General features: G+C 50.3%; 1 protein-coding gene across 9 annotated transcripts in view; it reads left to right on the top strand.

Moving 5' to 3' along the window:
* DENND2B (DENN domain containing 2B) overlaps nt 1-15154 on the top strand; it is a 325270-nt gene that overhangs the window by 191733 nt on the left and 118383 nt on the right. For all 9 annotated transcript variants that reach the window (XM_077286630.1, XM_077286626.1, XM_077286625.1 and 6 more), the window contains one exon: nt 12665-13804. In XM_077286630.1, the coding sequence (XP_077142745.1) occupies nt 12665-13804 (1140 nt within the window). The remainder of the gene's footprint in view (nt 1-12664; nt 13805-15154) is intronic.

Below are 15154 nucleotides of genomic sequence, written 5' to 3'. Positions count from 1 at the left end.
CGGCTCTTGGAGGTTTCGATTCGGTGTTTGGAGTGCAGGAAGAGTGCATTTGTAGAAACAACTGTATGGTAGAACAATGATGTTCGCTGGCTCATTATTGAATGCGAGGAAACACGGCCTCTGATAGACCCCTGCAAACCAGCGGCCATGTACCCCACCCCTGAGCAGGGCCATGCTTAGAATTCGAGCAGCCCTCAATACTTGCTGTACTCATGTCTAACACCACCATACATTATTAATAAATAACACCAGCATGTCGGAATAATAAATATCATGCGATCGTTTATGGAGCCACCATCTTGTGCAAATAATACCACTGTACAGTCCTAATAATTAATGCCAACATATAATAAACAATTCCACCATACTGTACTAATAAATACCACATCATCATACATCTAGATGGTACCGCCATGCAATACGAATAAATATCACCGGCTCATACACATAAGTAAGGCCACCTCCTCATAAATATAAATAATACAGCCATGCAGTTCTAATAAATAATGTGTACACCTACTAAACACAAATAATGCCATCACACTGTACTAATAAATAAAGCCGCCATGTCATACATCTAACTATTACCACCATACAATACTAATATCACCACCTCAATCGCAAAAATAATGCCACTATACTGTACTAATAAAGCTACCATGTCATACCCAAGTAATGACACTATACTGTTCTAATAAAGCTACCATGTCATACACAAATAATGGCACTATACTGTACTAATAAATCTACCATGTCCTATACATAAATAATGGCACTATACTGTACTAATAAAGCTACCATGTCGTACATATAAGTAATGGCACTATACTGTACTAATAAAACTACCAGGTCATACACATAAATAATGGCACTATACTGTACTAATAAAGCTACCAGGTCATACACATAATGGCACTATACTGTACTAATAAAGCTACCATGTCATACACAAATAATGGCACTATACTGTACTAATAAAGCTACCATGTCATACACGTAATGGCATTATACTGTACTAATAAAGCTACCATGTCATACACATAATGGCACTATACTGTACTAATAAAGCTACCAGGTCATACACATAATTGCACTATACTGAACTAATAAAGCTACCATGTCATACACATAATGGCACTATACTGTACTAATAAAGCTACCATGTCATACACAAATAATGGCACTATACTGTACTAATAAAGCTACCATGTCATACACATAATGGCACTATACTGTACTAATAAAACTACCAGGTCATACACATAATGATACTATACTGTATTAATAAAGCTACCACGTCGTACACAAATAATGGCACTATACTGTACTAATAAAGCTACCAGGTCATACACATAATGGCACTATACCGTACTAATAAAGCTACCATGTCATACACATAATGGCACTATACTATACTAATAAAGCAACCAGGTCATACACATAATGACACTATACTGAACTAATAAAGCTACCATGTCATACACATAATGGCACTATACTGTACTAATAAAGCTACCATGTCGTACACATAATGGCACTATACTGTAGTAATAAAGCTACCACGTCGTACACAAATAATGGCACTATACTGTACTAATAAAGCTACCATGTCATACACATAATGGCACTATACTGTACTAATAAAGCTACCATGTCATACACATAATGGCACTATACTGTACTAATAAAACTACCAGGTCATACACATAATGACACTATACTGTACTAATAAAGCTACCACGTCGTACACAAATATTGGCACTATACTGTACTAATAAAGCTACCATGTCATACACATAATGACACTATACTGTACTAATAAAGCTACCATGTCATACACATAATGACACTATACTGTACTGAATAAAGCTACAATGTCATACACATAATGACACTATACTGAACTAATAAGGCTACCATGTCATACACATAAATAATGGCATTATACTGAACTAATAAAGCTACCATGTCATACGTATAAATTACACTATACCGTACTAATAAAGCTACCATGTCATACACATAATGGCACTATACTGTACTAATAAAGCAACCAGGTCATACACATAATGACACTATACTGAACTAATAAAGCTACCATGTCATACACATAATGGCACTATACTGTACAAATAAAGCTACATGTCGTACACATAATGGCACTATACTGTAGTAATAAAGCTACCATGTCGTACACAAATAATGGCACTATACTGTACTAATAAAGCTACCATGTCATACACATAATGGCACTATACTGTACTAATAAAGCTACCATGTCATACACATAATGGCACTATACTGTACCAATGAAGCTACCACGTCATACATATAAATGACACTATACTGTACTAATATAGCTACCATGTCATACACATAATGGCACTATACTGTACTAATAAAGCTACCAGGTCATACACATAAACAATGGCACTATAATGTACTAGTAAAGCTACCATCTCATGCACATATGTGGTAGTACATAATGCCACCTCCTCATACATAGTACCATCATACAGTTCTAATAAATAATACCACCTCATACACATAAATAATATGTGCTAGTACATATTGCTACAATGCTCCAAAATTCCTGATGACACGGCCATGATGTGCATGGATGTATAGAAGGATTAGTGGTGGACATGGCCCTGGTGCCCAGTGCTTGGTGGCCTCCATCCTGGGGCAGGCGTCCTGCTGTATACATATATCCAGGTGAAGACCTCATGATGTGATGCAGTACGGTGAGTTTCCAGGAGTATATGGCGGCTACAGATGGGGGCAGGACGTGTGCAGGGTCGTGTATAGTAAACGTCTGATTTTTCGGAAACTCTCAGATGTTGTTAACTGTATATTCCCAGTGACCAGACACTGATAAATACAGAACTGTGGTGGGTGCTGATGCTGCAGTGATGTCACATCCTGGATTATCTGGATCTGGGCCGTAAAATTCCGGATTACAGGAATTATAACTGCTATAGACTGAGTCTTCAACAGCTCTTGTGTAATTTCTGGCAGCTTATTCCATATGTTATCATCCCTCTTACGCCCGGTGTGCCGCTCCTCTCCCTGTGGTCACATAGTGCTAATAGATGCAGTAATTGAAGCCGTCGTCTCGATTTCCTCTTTCTTCTTTCATATGAGAACCTGCGATTTTTGCGATTCACCTTGTGTAAATGTGCGCGGCTCATTGCCGCAGGGAACGTCAGGTTGTGAAACACGTTAATCCCATTCATCATTTTTATGGTGTTACTGCATTACATGAAGCCTTTCCTGAGCCTGACAAATTATCATGTCATTACTCTGGGACCGCGCATCAGCACTGGCTGATGATTATCACATCCCGCTCTATAATTACTTTCCTCTTCGTCTGCTACAGGAATTCACACACAAGATGCAATATAAAAGTGTTCTTAAAGTGCCCGCCATTATTATTCAGAGGGGTGGGGCTTATCTGTACAAGGGCGGAGTCTATTGTAAGCTGGGCATGGTTTATAAAATGGAGCTCAGGTTTAGGGTTAGAGAGTTTACTTTGTGAGAAGTTTGCACCTTTGTCATGTGGCCTATGAGGTTATATTCATGCAGTAGAAGATTGATGCTCTTCTCCCCTGAGATCCTCTTTGCTACTTACTCAGCATTATGTAAGGCATTTATATGATTTCTCCTGTAATCAGAAGTTGCTCTTTTAGCGTCATAAAACTACAAAACTTTATATACTTTTATCTGTTTTCTTTCCTGTGGAAAGTCCCTCATTTTCCTCCCACCCCAAAGTGCTTGTGATGTACAGGCAGGGGCTCTCGTGCCTGGGATGTGCAGGCAGGGGCGCTCATGCTTGGGATGTACAGGCAGGGGTGCTCATGCTTGGGATGTACAGTCAGGGGCTCTCGTGCTCGGGATGTACAGGCAGGGGCACTTGTGCTCGGGATGTACAGGCAGGGGCGCTCGTGCTTGGCTCGGGATGTACCGGCAGGGCGCTCGTGCTTGGCTCGGGATGTACAGGCAGGGGCGCTCATGCTTGGCTCGGGATGTACAGGCAGGGGCGCTCGTGCTTGGCTCGGGATGTACAGGCAGGGGCGCTCGTGCTTGGCTCGTGATGTACAGGCAGGGGCGCTCGTGCTTGGCTCGTGATGTACAGGCAGGGGCGCTCATGCTTGGGATGTACAGGCAGGGGCGCTCATGCTTGGGATGTACAGGCAGGGGCGCTCATGCTTGGGATGTACAGGCAGGGGCTCTCGTGCTCGGGATGTGCAGGCAGGGGCGCTCATGCTTGGGATGTACAGGCAGGGGCTCTCGTGCTCGGGATGTGCAGGCAGGGGCGCTCATGCTTGGGATGTTCAGGCAGGGGCTCTCGTGCTCGGGATGTGCAGGCAGGGGTGCTCATGCTTGGGATGTACAGGCAGGGGCTCTCGTGCTCGGGATGTACAGGCAGGGGCGCTCATGCTTTGGATGTTCAGGCAGGGGCTCTCGTGCTCGGGATGTGCAGGCAGGGGCGCTCATGCTTGGGATGTACAGGCAGGGGCTCTCGTGCTCGGGATGTGCAGGCAGGGGCGCTCATGCTTGGGATGTTCAGGCAGGGGCGCTCATGCTTGGCTCGGAATGTACAAGCAGGGGCGCTCGTGCTTGGCTCGTGATGTACAGGCAGGGGCGCTCGTGCTTGGGATGTACAGGCAGGGGCGCTCGTGCTTGGGATGTACAGGCAGGGGCTCTCGTGCTCGGGATGTGCAGGCAGGGGCGCTCATGCTTGGGATGTTCAGGCAGGGGCTCGTGCTCGGGATGTGCAGGCAGGGGCGCTCATGCTTGGGATGTACAGGCAGGGGCTCTCGTGCTCGGGATGTGCAGGCAGGGGCGCTCATGCTTGGGATGTTCAGGCAGGGGCGCTCATGCTTGGCTCGGGATGTACAGGCAGGGGCGCTCGTGCTTGGCTCGGGATGTACAGGCAGGGGCGCTCGTGCTTGGCTCGTGATGTACAGGCAAGGGTGCTCGTGCTTGGGATGTACAGGCAGGGGCGCTCATGCTTGGGATGTACAGGCAGGAGCGCTCATGCTTGGGATGTACAGGCAGGGGCTCTCATGCTCGGAATGTGCAGGCAGGGCGCTCATGCTTGGGATGTTCAGGCAGGGGCTCTCGTGCTCGGGATGTACAGGCAGGGGTGCTCATGCTTGGGATGTACAGGCAGGGGCTCTCGTGCTCGGGATGTACAGGCAGGGGTGCTCATGCTTGGGATGTACAGGCAGGGGCTCTCATGCTCGGGATGTACAGGCAGGAGCACTCGTGCTTGGCTTGGGATGTACAGGCAGGGGCGCTCGTGCTCAGGATGTACAGGCAGGGGCGCTCGTGCTCGGGATGTACAGGCAGGGGCGCTCATGCTTGGGATGTACAGGCAGGGGAGCTCGTGCTTGAGATGTACAGGCAGGGGTGTTCGTGCTTGGGATGTACAGGCAGGGGTGCTTGTGCTCGGGATGTACAGGCAGGGGCGCTCGTGCTCGGGATGTACAGGCAGGGGCGCTCATGCTTGGGATGTACAGGCAGGGGAGCTCGTGCTTGAGATGTACAGGCAGGGGTGTTCGTGCTTGGGATGTACAGGCAGGGGTGCTTGTGCTCGGGATGTACAGACGGGGCGCTTGTGTTTGGGATGTACAGGCAGGGGTGCTCATGCTTGGGATGTACAGGCAGGGGTGCTCATGCTTGGGATGTACCGGCAGGGGCTCTCGTGCTCGGGATGTACAGGCTGGAGCACTCGTGCTTGGCTTGGGATGTACAGGCAGGGGCGCTCGTGCTCGGAATGTACAGGCAGGGGCGCTCATGCTTGGGATGTACAGGCAGGGGAGCTCGTGCTTGAGATGTACAGGCAGGGGCGCTCGTGCTCGGGATGCACAGGCAGGGGCGCTTGGGATTTACAGGCAGGGGTGCTTGTACTTGGCTTGGGATGTACAGGCCGGGGCGTTCGTGCTTGGAAAATACAGACAGAGGAGCTCGTGCTCCGTATGTACAGGCAGGGGCGCTCACGCTTGGGATGTTCAGGCAGAGGAGCTCATGCTTGGGATGTACAGGCAGAGGAGCTCATGCTTGGGATGTACAGGCAGGGGTGCTCGTGCTCGGGATGTACAGGCAGGGGCGCTCGTGCTCGGGATGTACAGGCAGGGGCGCTTGGGATGTATAGGCAGGGGCGCTCGTACTTGGCTTGAGATGTACAGGCAGGGGTGCTCGTGCTTGGCTCGGGATATACAGGCAGGGTTGTTCGGGATGTACAGGCCGGGGCGCTCGTATTCTACTACAAATTGTCTCTGTTTTCTGCTATCTGTTGCTGCCTGTGTGCTTTTGTAGGTACATCCTCTTGTTTTTTAGGATGCATTTACTTGATCGTCTTTTCTCTGAGTCTCCTATCAGTTGTCACATCTTCTATTATAATATAATGTCCGGTGAGGTCACGTCACCCACCTGTTGTATCATGCACTTCCCTCTCCTTGGCAGCGGCAGGAGTTAATCTCACCATGGTGGTGGCCCGCCCTTTGGCATGCTGGGTACTTGGAGATTTCAGGTGAGGGCGCACCTATGAGTGCTGTGTACAGCTGCTGGGGAGGCACCAGGTGATATTGCTGGGTTTTGGTTACACTTCCAGGACATACAGATCACTTCGCTGTTCCCAGGGCTGACATATCGTGAAGGTGACGGCAGCCGTCCATAAGGTCAGTGCTCGGAGGAGGCAGGCGGCTCACCGCAGTCACACACAGGTGTACAGGTGCGGCCGGCGTCAGGCTTCACAGGAAACATCTGCTGCATCCCCCCACATGGAAAATAGAATCAGCCTGTGGGAAACATGGATGACTGCGTACACGGCTGCCTTTGGTCAGCACTCGGCTGCCTGTGTACACGGCTGCCATTAGTCAGCACTCGGCTGCCTGTGTACACGGCTGCCATTAGTCAGCACTCGGCTGCCTGTGTACACGGCTGCCATTAGTCAGCACTCGGCTGCCTGTGTACACGGCTGCCATTAGTCAGCACTCGGCTGCCTGTGTACACGGCTGCCATTAGTCAGCACTCGGCTGCCTGTGTACACGGCTGCCATTAGTCAGCACTCGGCTGCCTGTGTACACGGCTGCCATTAGTCAGCACTCGGCTGCCTGTGTACACGGCTGCCATTAGTCAGCACTCGGCTGCCTGTGTACACGGCTGCCATTAGTCAGCACTCGGCTGCCTGTGTACACGGCTGCCATTAGTCAGCACTCGGCTGCCTGTGTACACGGCTGCCATTAGTCAGCACTCGGCTGCCTGTGTACACGGCTGCCATTAGTCAGCACTCGGCTGCCTGTGTACACGGCTGCCATTAGTCAGCACTCGGCTGCCTGTGTACACGGCTGCCATTAGTCCGCACATGGCTGCCTGTGTACATGGCTGCCTGTGTACACGGCTGCCATTAGTAAGCACATGACTGCCTGTGTACACTGCTGCCATTAGTCAGCACTCCTGGAATTCACCACTGCTCAACTAGGCATATTTAACCTTCGTATGTCTGGAATAGCTGAGCGGCAACTCATTTGTGGCTGTAATTGCAGCCATCTTAGTGGGCACTGTGCTCGGCCTTTTGCTTGGAGATATCCTGTGTCAGTTATGTCACCAGATTCTGCCCTGTTTTGTCCCCCCAGGGCTAGGCGACACTGCCACGACACACAGTGTATACCACGGGTCTGCGGTCACATTTCACAAACCTGATAGCTGCAGTTTTTGCACTTTCTCCTTACGGTACTTCATTTTTGAGTGAAATATTGCTGCATAAACACTGAAAGGAAAACCACCGCAGTGTTCCTTCAGGAAAATAAGCACAAGTGTGCGCATGAGATTCTGAACTGTTCGGTAAAACACAGCTATTAATTTGCATAAAAAAATAATTCTGCATGTGAACATAACCTAATTCTCTGCCACTCTGTGCGTGGCCTGTGGACGTGTGCAGTGAACTGCACAGTTGCATGTGATCTTCTACAATGTATCAGTGCAGGTAAACTGTATCAGACTGTTTGATGCATTGAATACAATTGTAACAAACTCTCAGCAGTGATAACTATATTCTTCTTGGATCTGCATATAGTAACCCCTCGGCTGCCATAGTGTCAGCCTTTACTTTGCTGCCGCTTTGGCCTCACATTTGCAGTGTTCTCCTGTCATCGCCATCTCTTCTTGGCGTTCACTCAATACCAACAGTGCCATGTAGGCTGACCGAGGGGAATAGCACAAGCGACCTGACATTTGTGTGCAGAGCTGCAGAATCCGATCATTTGTGTTTGCAGAATGGAGATTACTGTGCTGAGTCCTGACGTCAGCATTCATTTCAGGGAAAAGTCAGGAGGCAGACAGCTCTGCAGCTCCATGGATCAAGTATATATCCACAGGACAGATGATAAATGTATGAGCTCTGGGGCTTTGACTACTCAGACCCACCACTAATCCAGAGTACGGGAGGCTCAGAATATCCTGTGTGAATGGAGCATGTGCGACCACCATCTATGTATGGAGCAGTAGTGAGCGTGTGCGACCACCACCCCTGTATGTATGGAGCCGGAGTGAGCGCGTGCGACCACCCCTGTATGTATGGAGCCTTGGTGAGCGTGTGCGACCATCACCCCTGTATGTATGGAGCCGTAGTGAGCATGTGAGACCACCACCGCTGTATGTATGGAACAGTAGTGAGCGTGTGCGACCACCACCCCTGTATGTATGGAACAGTAGTGAGCGGGTGCGACCACCACCCCTGTATGTATGGAGCAGTAGTGAGCGTGTGCGACCACCACCCCTGTATGTATGGAGCCATGGAGCCATAGTGAGCGTGTGCGACCACTACCCCTATATGTATGGAGTCGTAGTGAGCGTGTGCGACCACCACCCCTGTATGTATGGAGCCGTAGTGAGCGTGAGCGACCACTACCCCTGTATGTATGGAGCCGTAGTGAGCGTGTGCCACAACCACCCCTGTACGTATGGAGCCATAGTAAGCGTGTGCAACCACCACCCCTGTACGTATGGAGCCGTAGTGAGCGTGTGCAACCACCACCCCTGTATGTATTGAGTCGTAGTGAGCGTGTGCGACCACCACCCCTGTACGTATGGAGCCGTAGTGAGCGTGTGCGACCATTACCCCTGTATGTATGGAGCCGTAGTGAGCGTGTGCGACAACCACCCCTGTACGTATGGAGCCGTAGTGAGCGTGTGCGACCACCACCCCTGTATGTATGGAGCCGTAGTGAGCGTGTGCGACCACCACCCCTCTATGTATGGAGGCGTAGTGAGCGTGTGCGACCACCACCCCAGTATATATGGAGCCGTAGTGAGCGTGTGCGACCACTACCCCTGTATGTATGGAGTCGTAGTGAACGTGTGAGTCCACCACCCCTGTATGTATGGAGTCGTAGTGAGCGTTTGCGACAACCACCCCTGTACGTATGGAGCCGTAGTGAGCGTGTGCGACCACCACCCCTGTACGTATGGAGCCGTAGTGAGCGTGTGCGACCACCACCCCTGTACGTATGGAGCCGTAGTGAGTGTGTGCGACCACCACCCCTGTATGTATGGCGTCGTAGTGAGCGTGTGCGACCTCCACCCCTGTATGTATGGAATCGTAGTGAGCGTTTGCGACCACTACCCCTGTATGTATGGAGTCGTAGTGAGCGTGTGAGTCCACCACCCCAGTATATATGGAGCCGTAATGAGCGTGTGAGTCCACCACCCCTGTATGTATGGAGTCGTAGTGAGCGTTTGCGACCACTACCCCTGTATGTATGGAGTCGTAGTGAGCGTGTGCGTTCACCACCCCTGTATGTATGGAGCCGTAGTGAGCGTGTGCGACCACCACCCCTGTATGTATGGAGCCGTAGTGAGCGTGTGCGACCACCACCCCTGTATGTATGGAGCCGTAGTGAGCGTGTGCGTCCACCACCCCTGTATGTATGGAGTCGTAGTGAGCGTGTGCGACCACCACCCCTGTATGTATGGAGCCGTAGTGAGCGTGTGCGTCCACCACCCCTGTATGTATGGAGTTGTAGTGAGCGTGTGCGACCACCACCCCTGTATGTATGGAGCCGTAGTGAGCGTGTGCGACCACCACCCCTGTATGTATGGAGCCGTAGTGAGCATGTGCGTCCACCACCCCTGTATGTATGGAGTTGTAGTGAGCGTGTGCGACCACCACCCCTGTATGTATGGAGCCGTAGTGAGTGTGTGCGACCACCACCCCTGTATGTATGGAGCCATAGTGAGCGTGTGCGTCCACCACCCCTGTATGTATGGAGTTGTAGTGAGCGTGTGCGACCACCACCCCTGTATGTATGGAGCCGTAGTGAGCGTGTGCGACCACCACCCCTGTATGTATGGAGCCGTAGTGAGCGTGTGTGACCACCACCCCTGTATGTATGGAGCCGTAGTGAGCGTGTACGACCACCACCCCTGTATGTATGGAGCCGTAGTGAGCGTGTGCGACCACCACCCCTGTATGTATGGAGCCGTAGTGAGCATGTGCGTCCACCACCCCTGTATGTATGGAGTTGTAGTGAGCGTGTGCGACCACCACCCCTGTATGTATGGAGCCGTAGTGAGCGTGTGCGACCACCACCCCTGTATGTATGGAGCCGTAGTGAGCGTGTGCGTCCACCACCCCTGTATGTATGGAGTTGTAGTGAGCGTGTGCGACCACCACCCCTGTATGTATGGAGCCGTAGTGAGCGTGTGCGACCACCACCCCTGTATGTATGGAGCCGTAGTGAGCGTGTGCGTCCACCACCCCTGTATGTATGGAGTTGTAGTGAGCGTGTGCGACCACCACCCCTGTATGTATGGAGCCGTAGTGAGCGTGTGCGACCACCACCCCTGTATGTATGGAGCCGTAGTGAGCGTGTGTGACCACCACCCCTGTATGTATGGAGCCGTAGTGAGCGTGTACGACCACCACCCCTGTATGTATGGAGCCGTAGTGAGCGTGTGCGACCACCACCCCTGTATGTATGGAGCCGTAGTGAGCATGTGCGTCCACCACCCCTGTATGTATGGAGTTGTAGTGAGCGTGTGCGACCACCACCCCTGTATGTATGGAGCCGTAGTGAGCGTGTGCGACCACCACCCCTGTATGTATGGAGCCGTAGTGAGCGTGTGCGTCCACCACCCCTGTATGTATGGAGTTGTAGTGAGCGTGTGCGACCACCACCCCTGTATGTATGGAGCCGTAGTGAGCGTGTGCGACCACCACCCCTGTATGTATGGAGTCGTAGTGAGCGTGTGCGTTCACCACCCCTGTATGTATGGAGCCGTAGTGAGCGTGTACGACCACCACCCCTGTATGTATGGAGCCGTAGTGAGCGTGTGCGACCACCACCCCTGTATGTATGGAGCCGTAGTGAGCGTGTGCGTCCACCACCCCTGTATGTATGGAGTCGTAGTGAGCGTGTGCGACCACCACCCCTGTATGTATGGAGCCGTAGTGAGCGTGTGCGACCACCACCCCTGTATGTGTGGAGCCGTAGTGAGCGTGTGCGTCCACCACCCCTGTATGTATGGAGTCGTAGTGAGCGTGTGCGACCACCACCCCTGTATGTATGGAGTTGTAGTGAGCGTGTGCGTCCACCACCCCTGTATGTATGGAGTTGTAGTGAGCGTGTGCGACCACCACCCCTGTATGTATGGAGCCGTAGTGAGCGTGTGCGACCACCACCCCTGTATGTATGGAGCCGTAGTGAGCGTGTGCGTCCACCACCCCTGTATGTATGGAGTTGTAGTGAGCATGTGCATCCACCACCCCTGTATGTATGGAGCTGTAAACAGTGAATGGAGCAGTGGTCACTGCAGCTTCATTGACACCAGGGTTTTTTCTTATGGTGGGCGTCCCAGTGGTCAGAGGTGCAGAGATCATGTACATAAGTGATATATATGTTCAGTCATTTCTGAATATTCCGCTCTATAAAGTGATATCTATGGCAGCTGTGGGATATTTTCTTGCGGTTTTTACCATATTAGTCTGGGGTTTATCCAGGCAGCAGGCAGAGAGGCCACCTCTGGTCTGGCGTGGCCCCTCTGTATACACCCCATCAGTACGTGCCCTGTGCTGTGCGTGCCCCCCTGCCGGTGTCTGTGTGTCACGGTGATCTAAGTATCTGCCGACTACGAGGTCTGTGCTACGGCTTTTTATGGTGTTGGATGTGGAGGGGCAGGTTTTCTATCTCTGAGTAATAGATGGCTCGGTTTAGGCTGGTGCCAGAAGTAAAAATGACCGTATGTATTTGGTGATACTTGAAAGCCGCAGCCCAATTATCGGTCCTGGGGTCATGCAAATATATCAATGTCACTACATGCATGCACCAGCGGCACTCGCGGCAGGATCTAAAGAGATTTACATCCACTAGATCTCCATGGCACTATGTGACCAGCATGTCAGTGGTGCAGCCTCAGGCCTGCGGCTTGGACCTTCAACAACAGAGACAAAGATATTAAAAGCGAATGCACTAACGGGACTTTTTTCTTCTTTTAGGTCTCTGTTAATAAGAATATTTAAAACCTTTTCCTTAAAAACTATAAATCCATACAAATGTAGAATTTTCCCTGCCATTCGGTATTGCAGAAAGTCTGGTTAAATGTGGAAGCATCGCTTAAATGGACGTCATGTCGTGACAATGTGTTCTCCGTTTTCCAGGTCCCAGTCGGTGTCTCCTCCGCCCATTTTGCCTCCAGTCAGGACCCCGTCGTATCCTCTCAGTGACAGCGAAGAGTTCTGCAGAGCCAACAGATTCCCCAACAACAAGCTGGTGATCAAAGACTGGACCCTGAGAGGATCGAACCTGCGAGACCCCCGCCTGATCTCTCCGGGGGTCGACACATCCAATCACTTGTCAAAATCTGTCAGCGTTGCGTGTCTGGATAAAAGACTTTCAGTATTTAAAGGAACCAAGCAAAAAGAAAATATCTTCGAGTCCAAGGAGAGTGATGTGATCGGTAAGTGTCAGATCAGCCGGAGCACGCTGTCACTGGGCTCTGCCGCCAATCAGCGGAACCGACCGCAGAACAGAAGCGCTGTCCGCTCGCAGGTGCTCGACATTCGGCGTAAGATCTCAGAATGGGAATGCAGAGGAGAACCTTCTCCACGGCTCAGCCTCTTTGTGGACAGAGGAGACCCGGGTGACCGCTCCACCAGCGAAGGATGCCCAAGCATGCTGGCATCGCCATGCAGTGAAAAGACCTTTGACTTTAAAGGATACCGGAGAATGAGCAGAACATTTTCTGAGTGCTCTTACCCTGAGACCGAGGAGGAGGAGACAACGGCGTCGGAGCGAGAGTCTCTCCATCGGTATGAGAGGCGCTCCAGCAGAACAGAACCCGCTAATGCTTTTGTCAGGGGCTCGAGGAAAGAGCCGTCCGCGGTGCTGAACAGGATCCAGAAGATCGAGCAGGCGCTGAAGGAGAACCCGGGCATGGGGCATCCACAGCTGCCCAGCAGTTGTTTCAGTGTGGACCTGGGGAGAAAACGCTCAATAACGTCAGGTACTTTAGAAAATCCGAGCGACAAATCTGGAAATGTAAATATGGTAAATGACCACAAACAAGGAACTACTGCAGACTGCAGAGGCCCAACTGTGGCCCCCGAGAGCCCCGCCGCTGATGTCAACCCTGTCCCCAAACCCAAAAGGACATTCGAGTATGAAGCTGATAAAAGCCACCGGAACAACCCCAATAATCTACCTCCTTCCTCATCACCTGTGTCCCCACCGCCTCTTCCTTCCACACCGGCGCCCCCTGTCACCAGGAAGCCCAAGAAGGACCACCGCAGATTGCAGAGGTATATATATACAGGAGATGCCCAGGTTATACCGGCTGTACATATATAATTATATACAGGAGATGCCCAGGTTATACCAGCTGTACATATATAATTGTACACAGGAGATGCCCAGGTTATACCGGTTGTACATACAGTTGTGGCCAAAAGTATTGACACCCCTGCAGTTCTGTCAGATAATACTCAGTTTCTTCCTGAAAATGATTGCAAACACAAATTCTTTGGTATTATTATCTTCATTTAATTTGTCTTAAATGAAAAAACACAAAAGAGAATGAAGCAAAAAGCAAAACATTGATCATTTCACACAAAACTCCAAAAATGGACCAGACAAAAGTATTGGCACCCTCAGCCTAATACTTGGTTGCACAACCTTTAGCCAAAATAACTGCGACCAACCGCTTCCGGTAACCATCAATGAGTTTCTTACAATGCTCTGCAGGAATTTTAGACCATTCTTCTTTGGCAAACTGCTCCAGGTTCCTGATATTTGAAGGGTGCCTTCTCCAAACTGCCATTTTTAGATCTCTCCACAGGTGTTTTATGGGATTCAGGTCTAGACTCATTGCTGGCCACCTTAGAAGTCTCCAGTGCTTTCTCTCAAACCATTTTCTAGTGCTTTTTGAAGTGTGTTTTGGGTCATTGTCCTGCTGGAAGACCCATGACCTCTGAGGGAGACCCAGCTTTCTCACACTGGGCCCTACATTATGCTGCAAAATTTGTTGGTAGTCTTCAGACTTGATAATGCCATGCACACGATCAAGCAGTCCAGTGCCAGAGGCAGCAAAGCAACCCCAAAACATCAGGGAACCTCCGCTATGTTTGACTGTAGGGACCGTGTTCTTTTCTTTGAATGCCTCTTTTTTTCTCCTGTAAACTCTATGTTGATGCCTTTGCCCAAAAAGCTCTACTTTGGGCTCATCTGACCAGAGAACATTCTTCCAAAAGTTTTAGGCTTTTTCAGGTAAGTTTTGGCAAATTCTAGCCTGGCTTTTTTATGTCTCGGGGTAAGAAGTGGGGTCTTCCTGGGTCTCCTACCATACAGTCCCTTTTCATTCAGATGCCGACGGATAGTACGGGTTGACACTGTTGTACCCTCGGACTGCAAGGCAGCTTGAACTTGTTTGGATGTTAGTCGAGGTTCTTTATCCAACATCCGCACAATCTTGAGTTGAAATCTCATGTCAATTTTTCTTTTCCGTCCACATCGATGAAGGTTAGCCACAGTGCCATGGGCTTTAAACTTCTTGATGACACTGCACACGGTAGACACAGGAACATTCAGGTCTTTGGAGATGGACTTGTAGCCTTGAGATTGCTCATGCTTCCTCACAATTTGTTTTCTCAAGT

Source organism: Ranitomeya variabilis, chromosome 2 (assembly GCF_051348905.1).
Source record: "Ranitomeya variabilis isolate aRanVar5 chromosome 2, aRanVar5.hap1, whole genome shotgun sequence".
Lineage (NCBI taxonomy): Eukaryota > Metazoa > Chordata > Amphibia > Anura > Dendrobatidae > Ranitomeya > Ranitomeya variabilis.
Note: the sequence above shows the minus strand (reverse complement) of the source record. Positions and strands in the feature narration are given on the sequence as shown.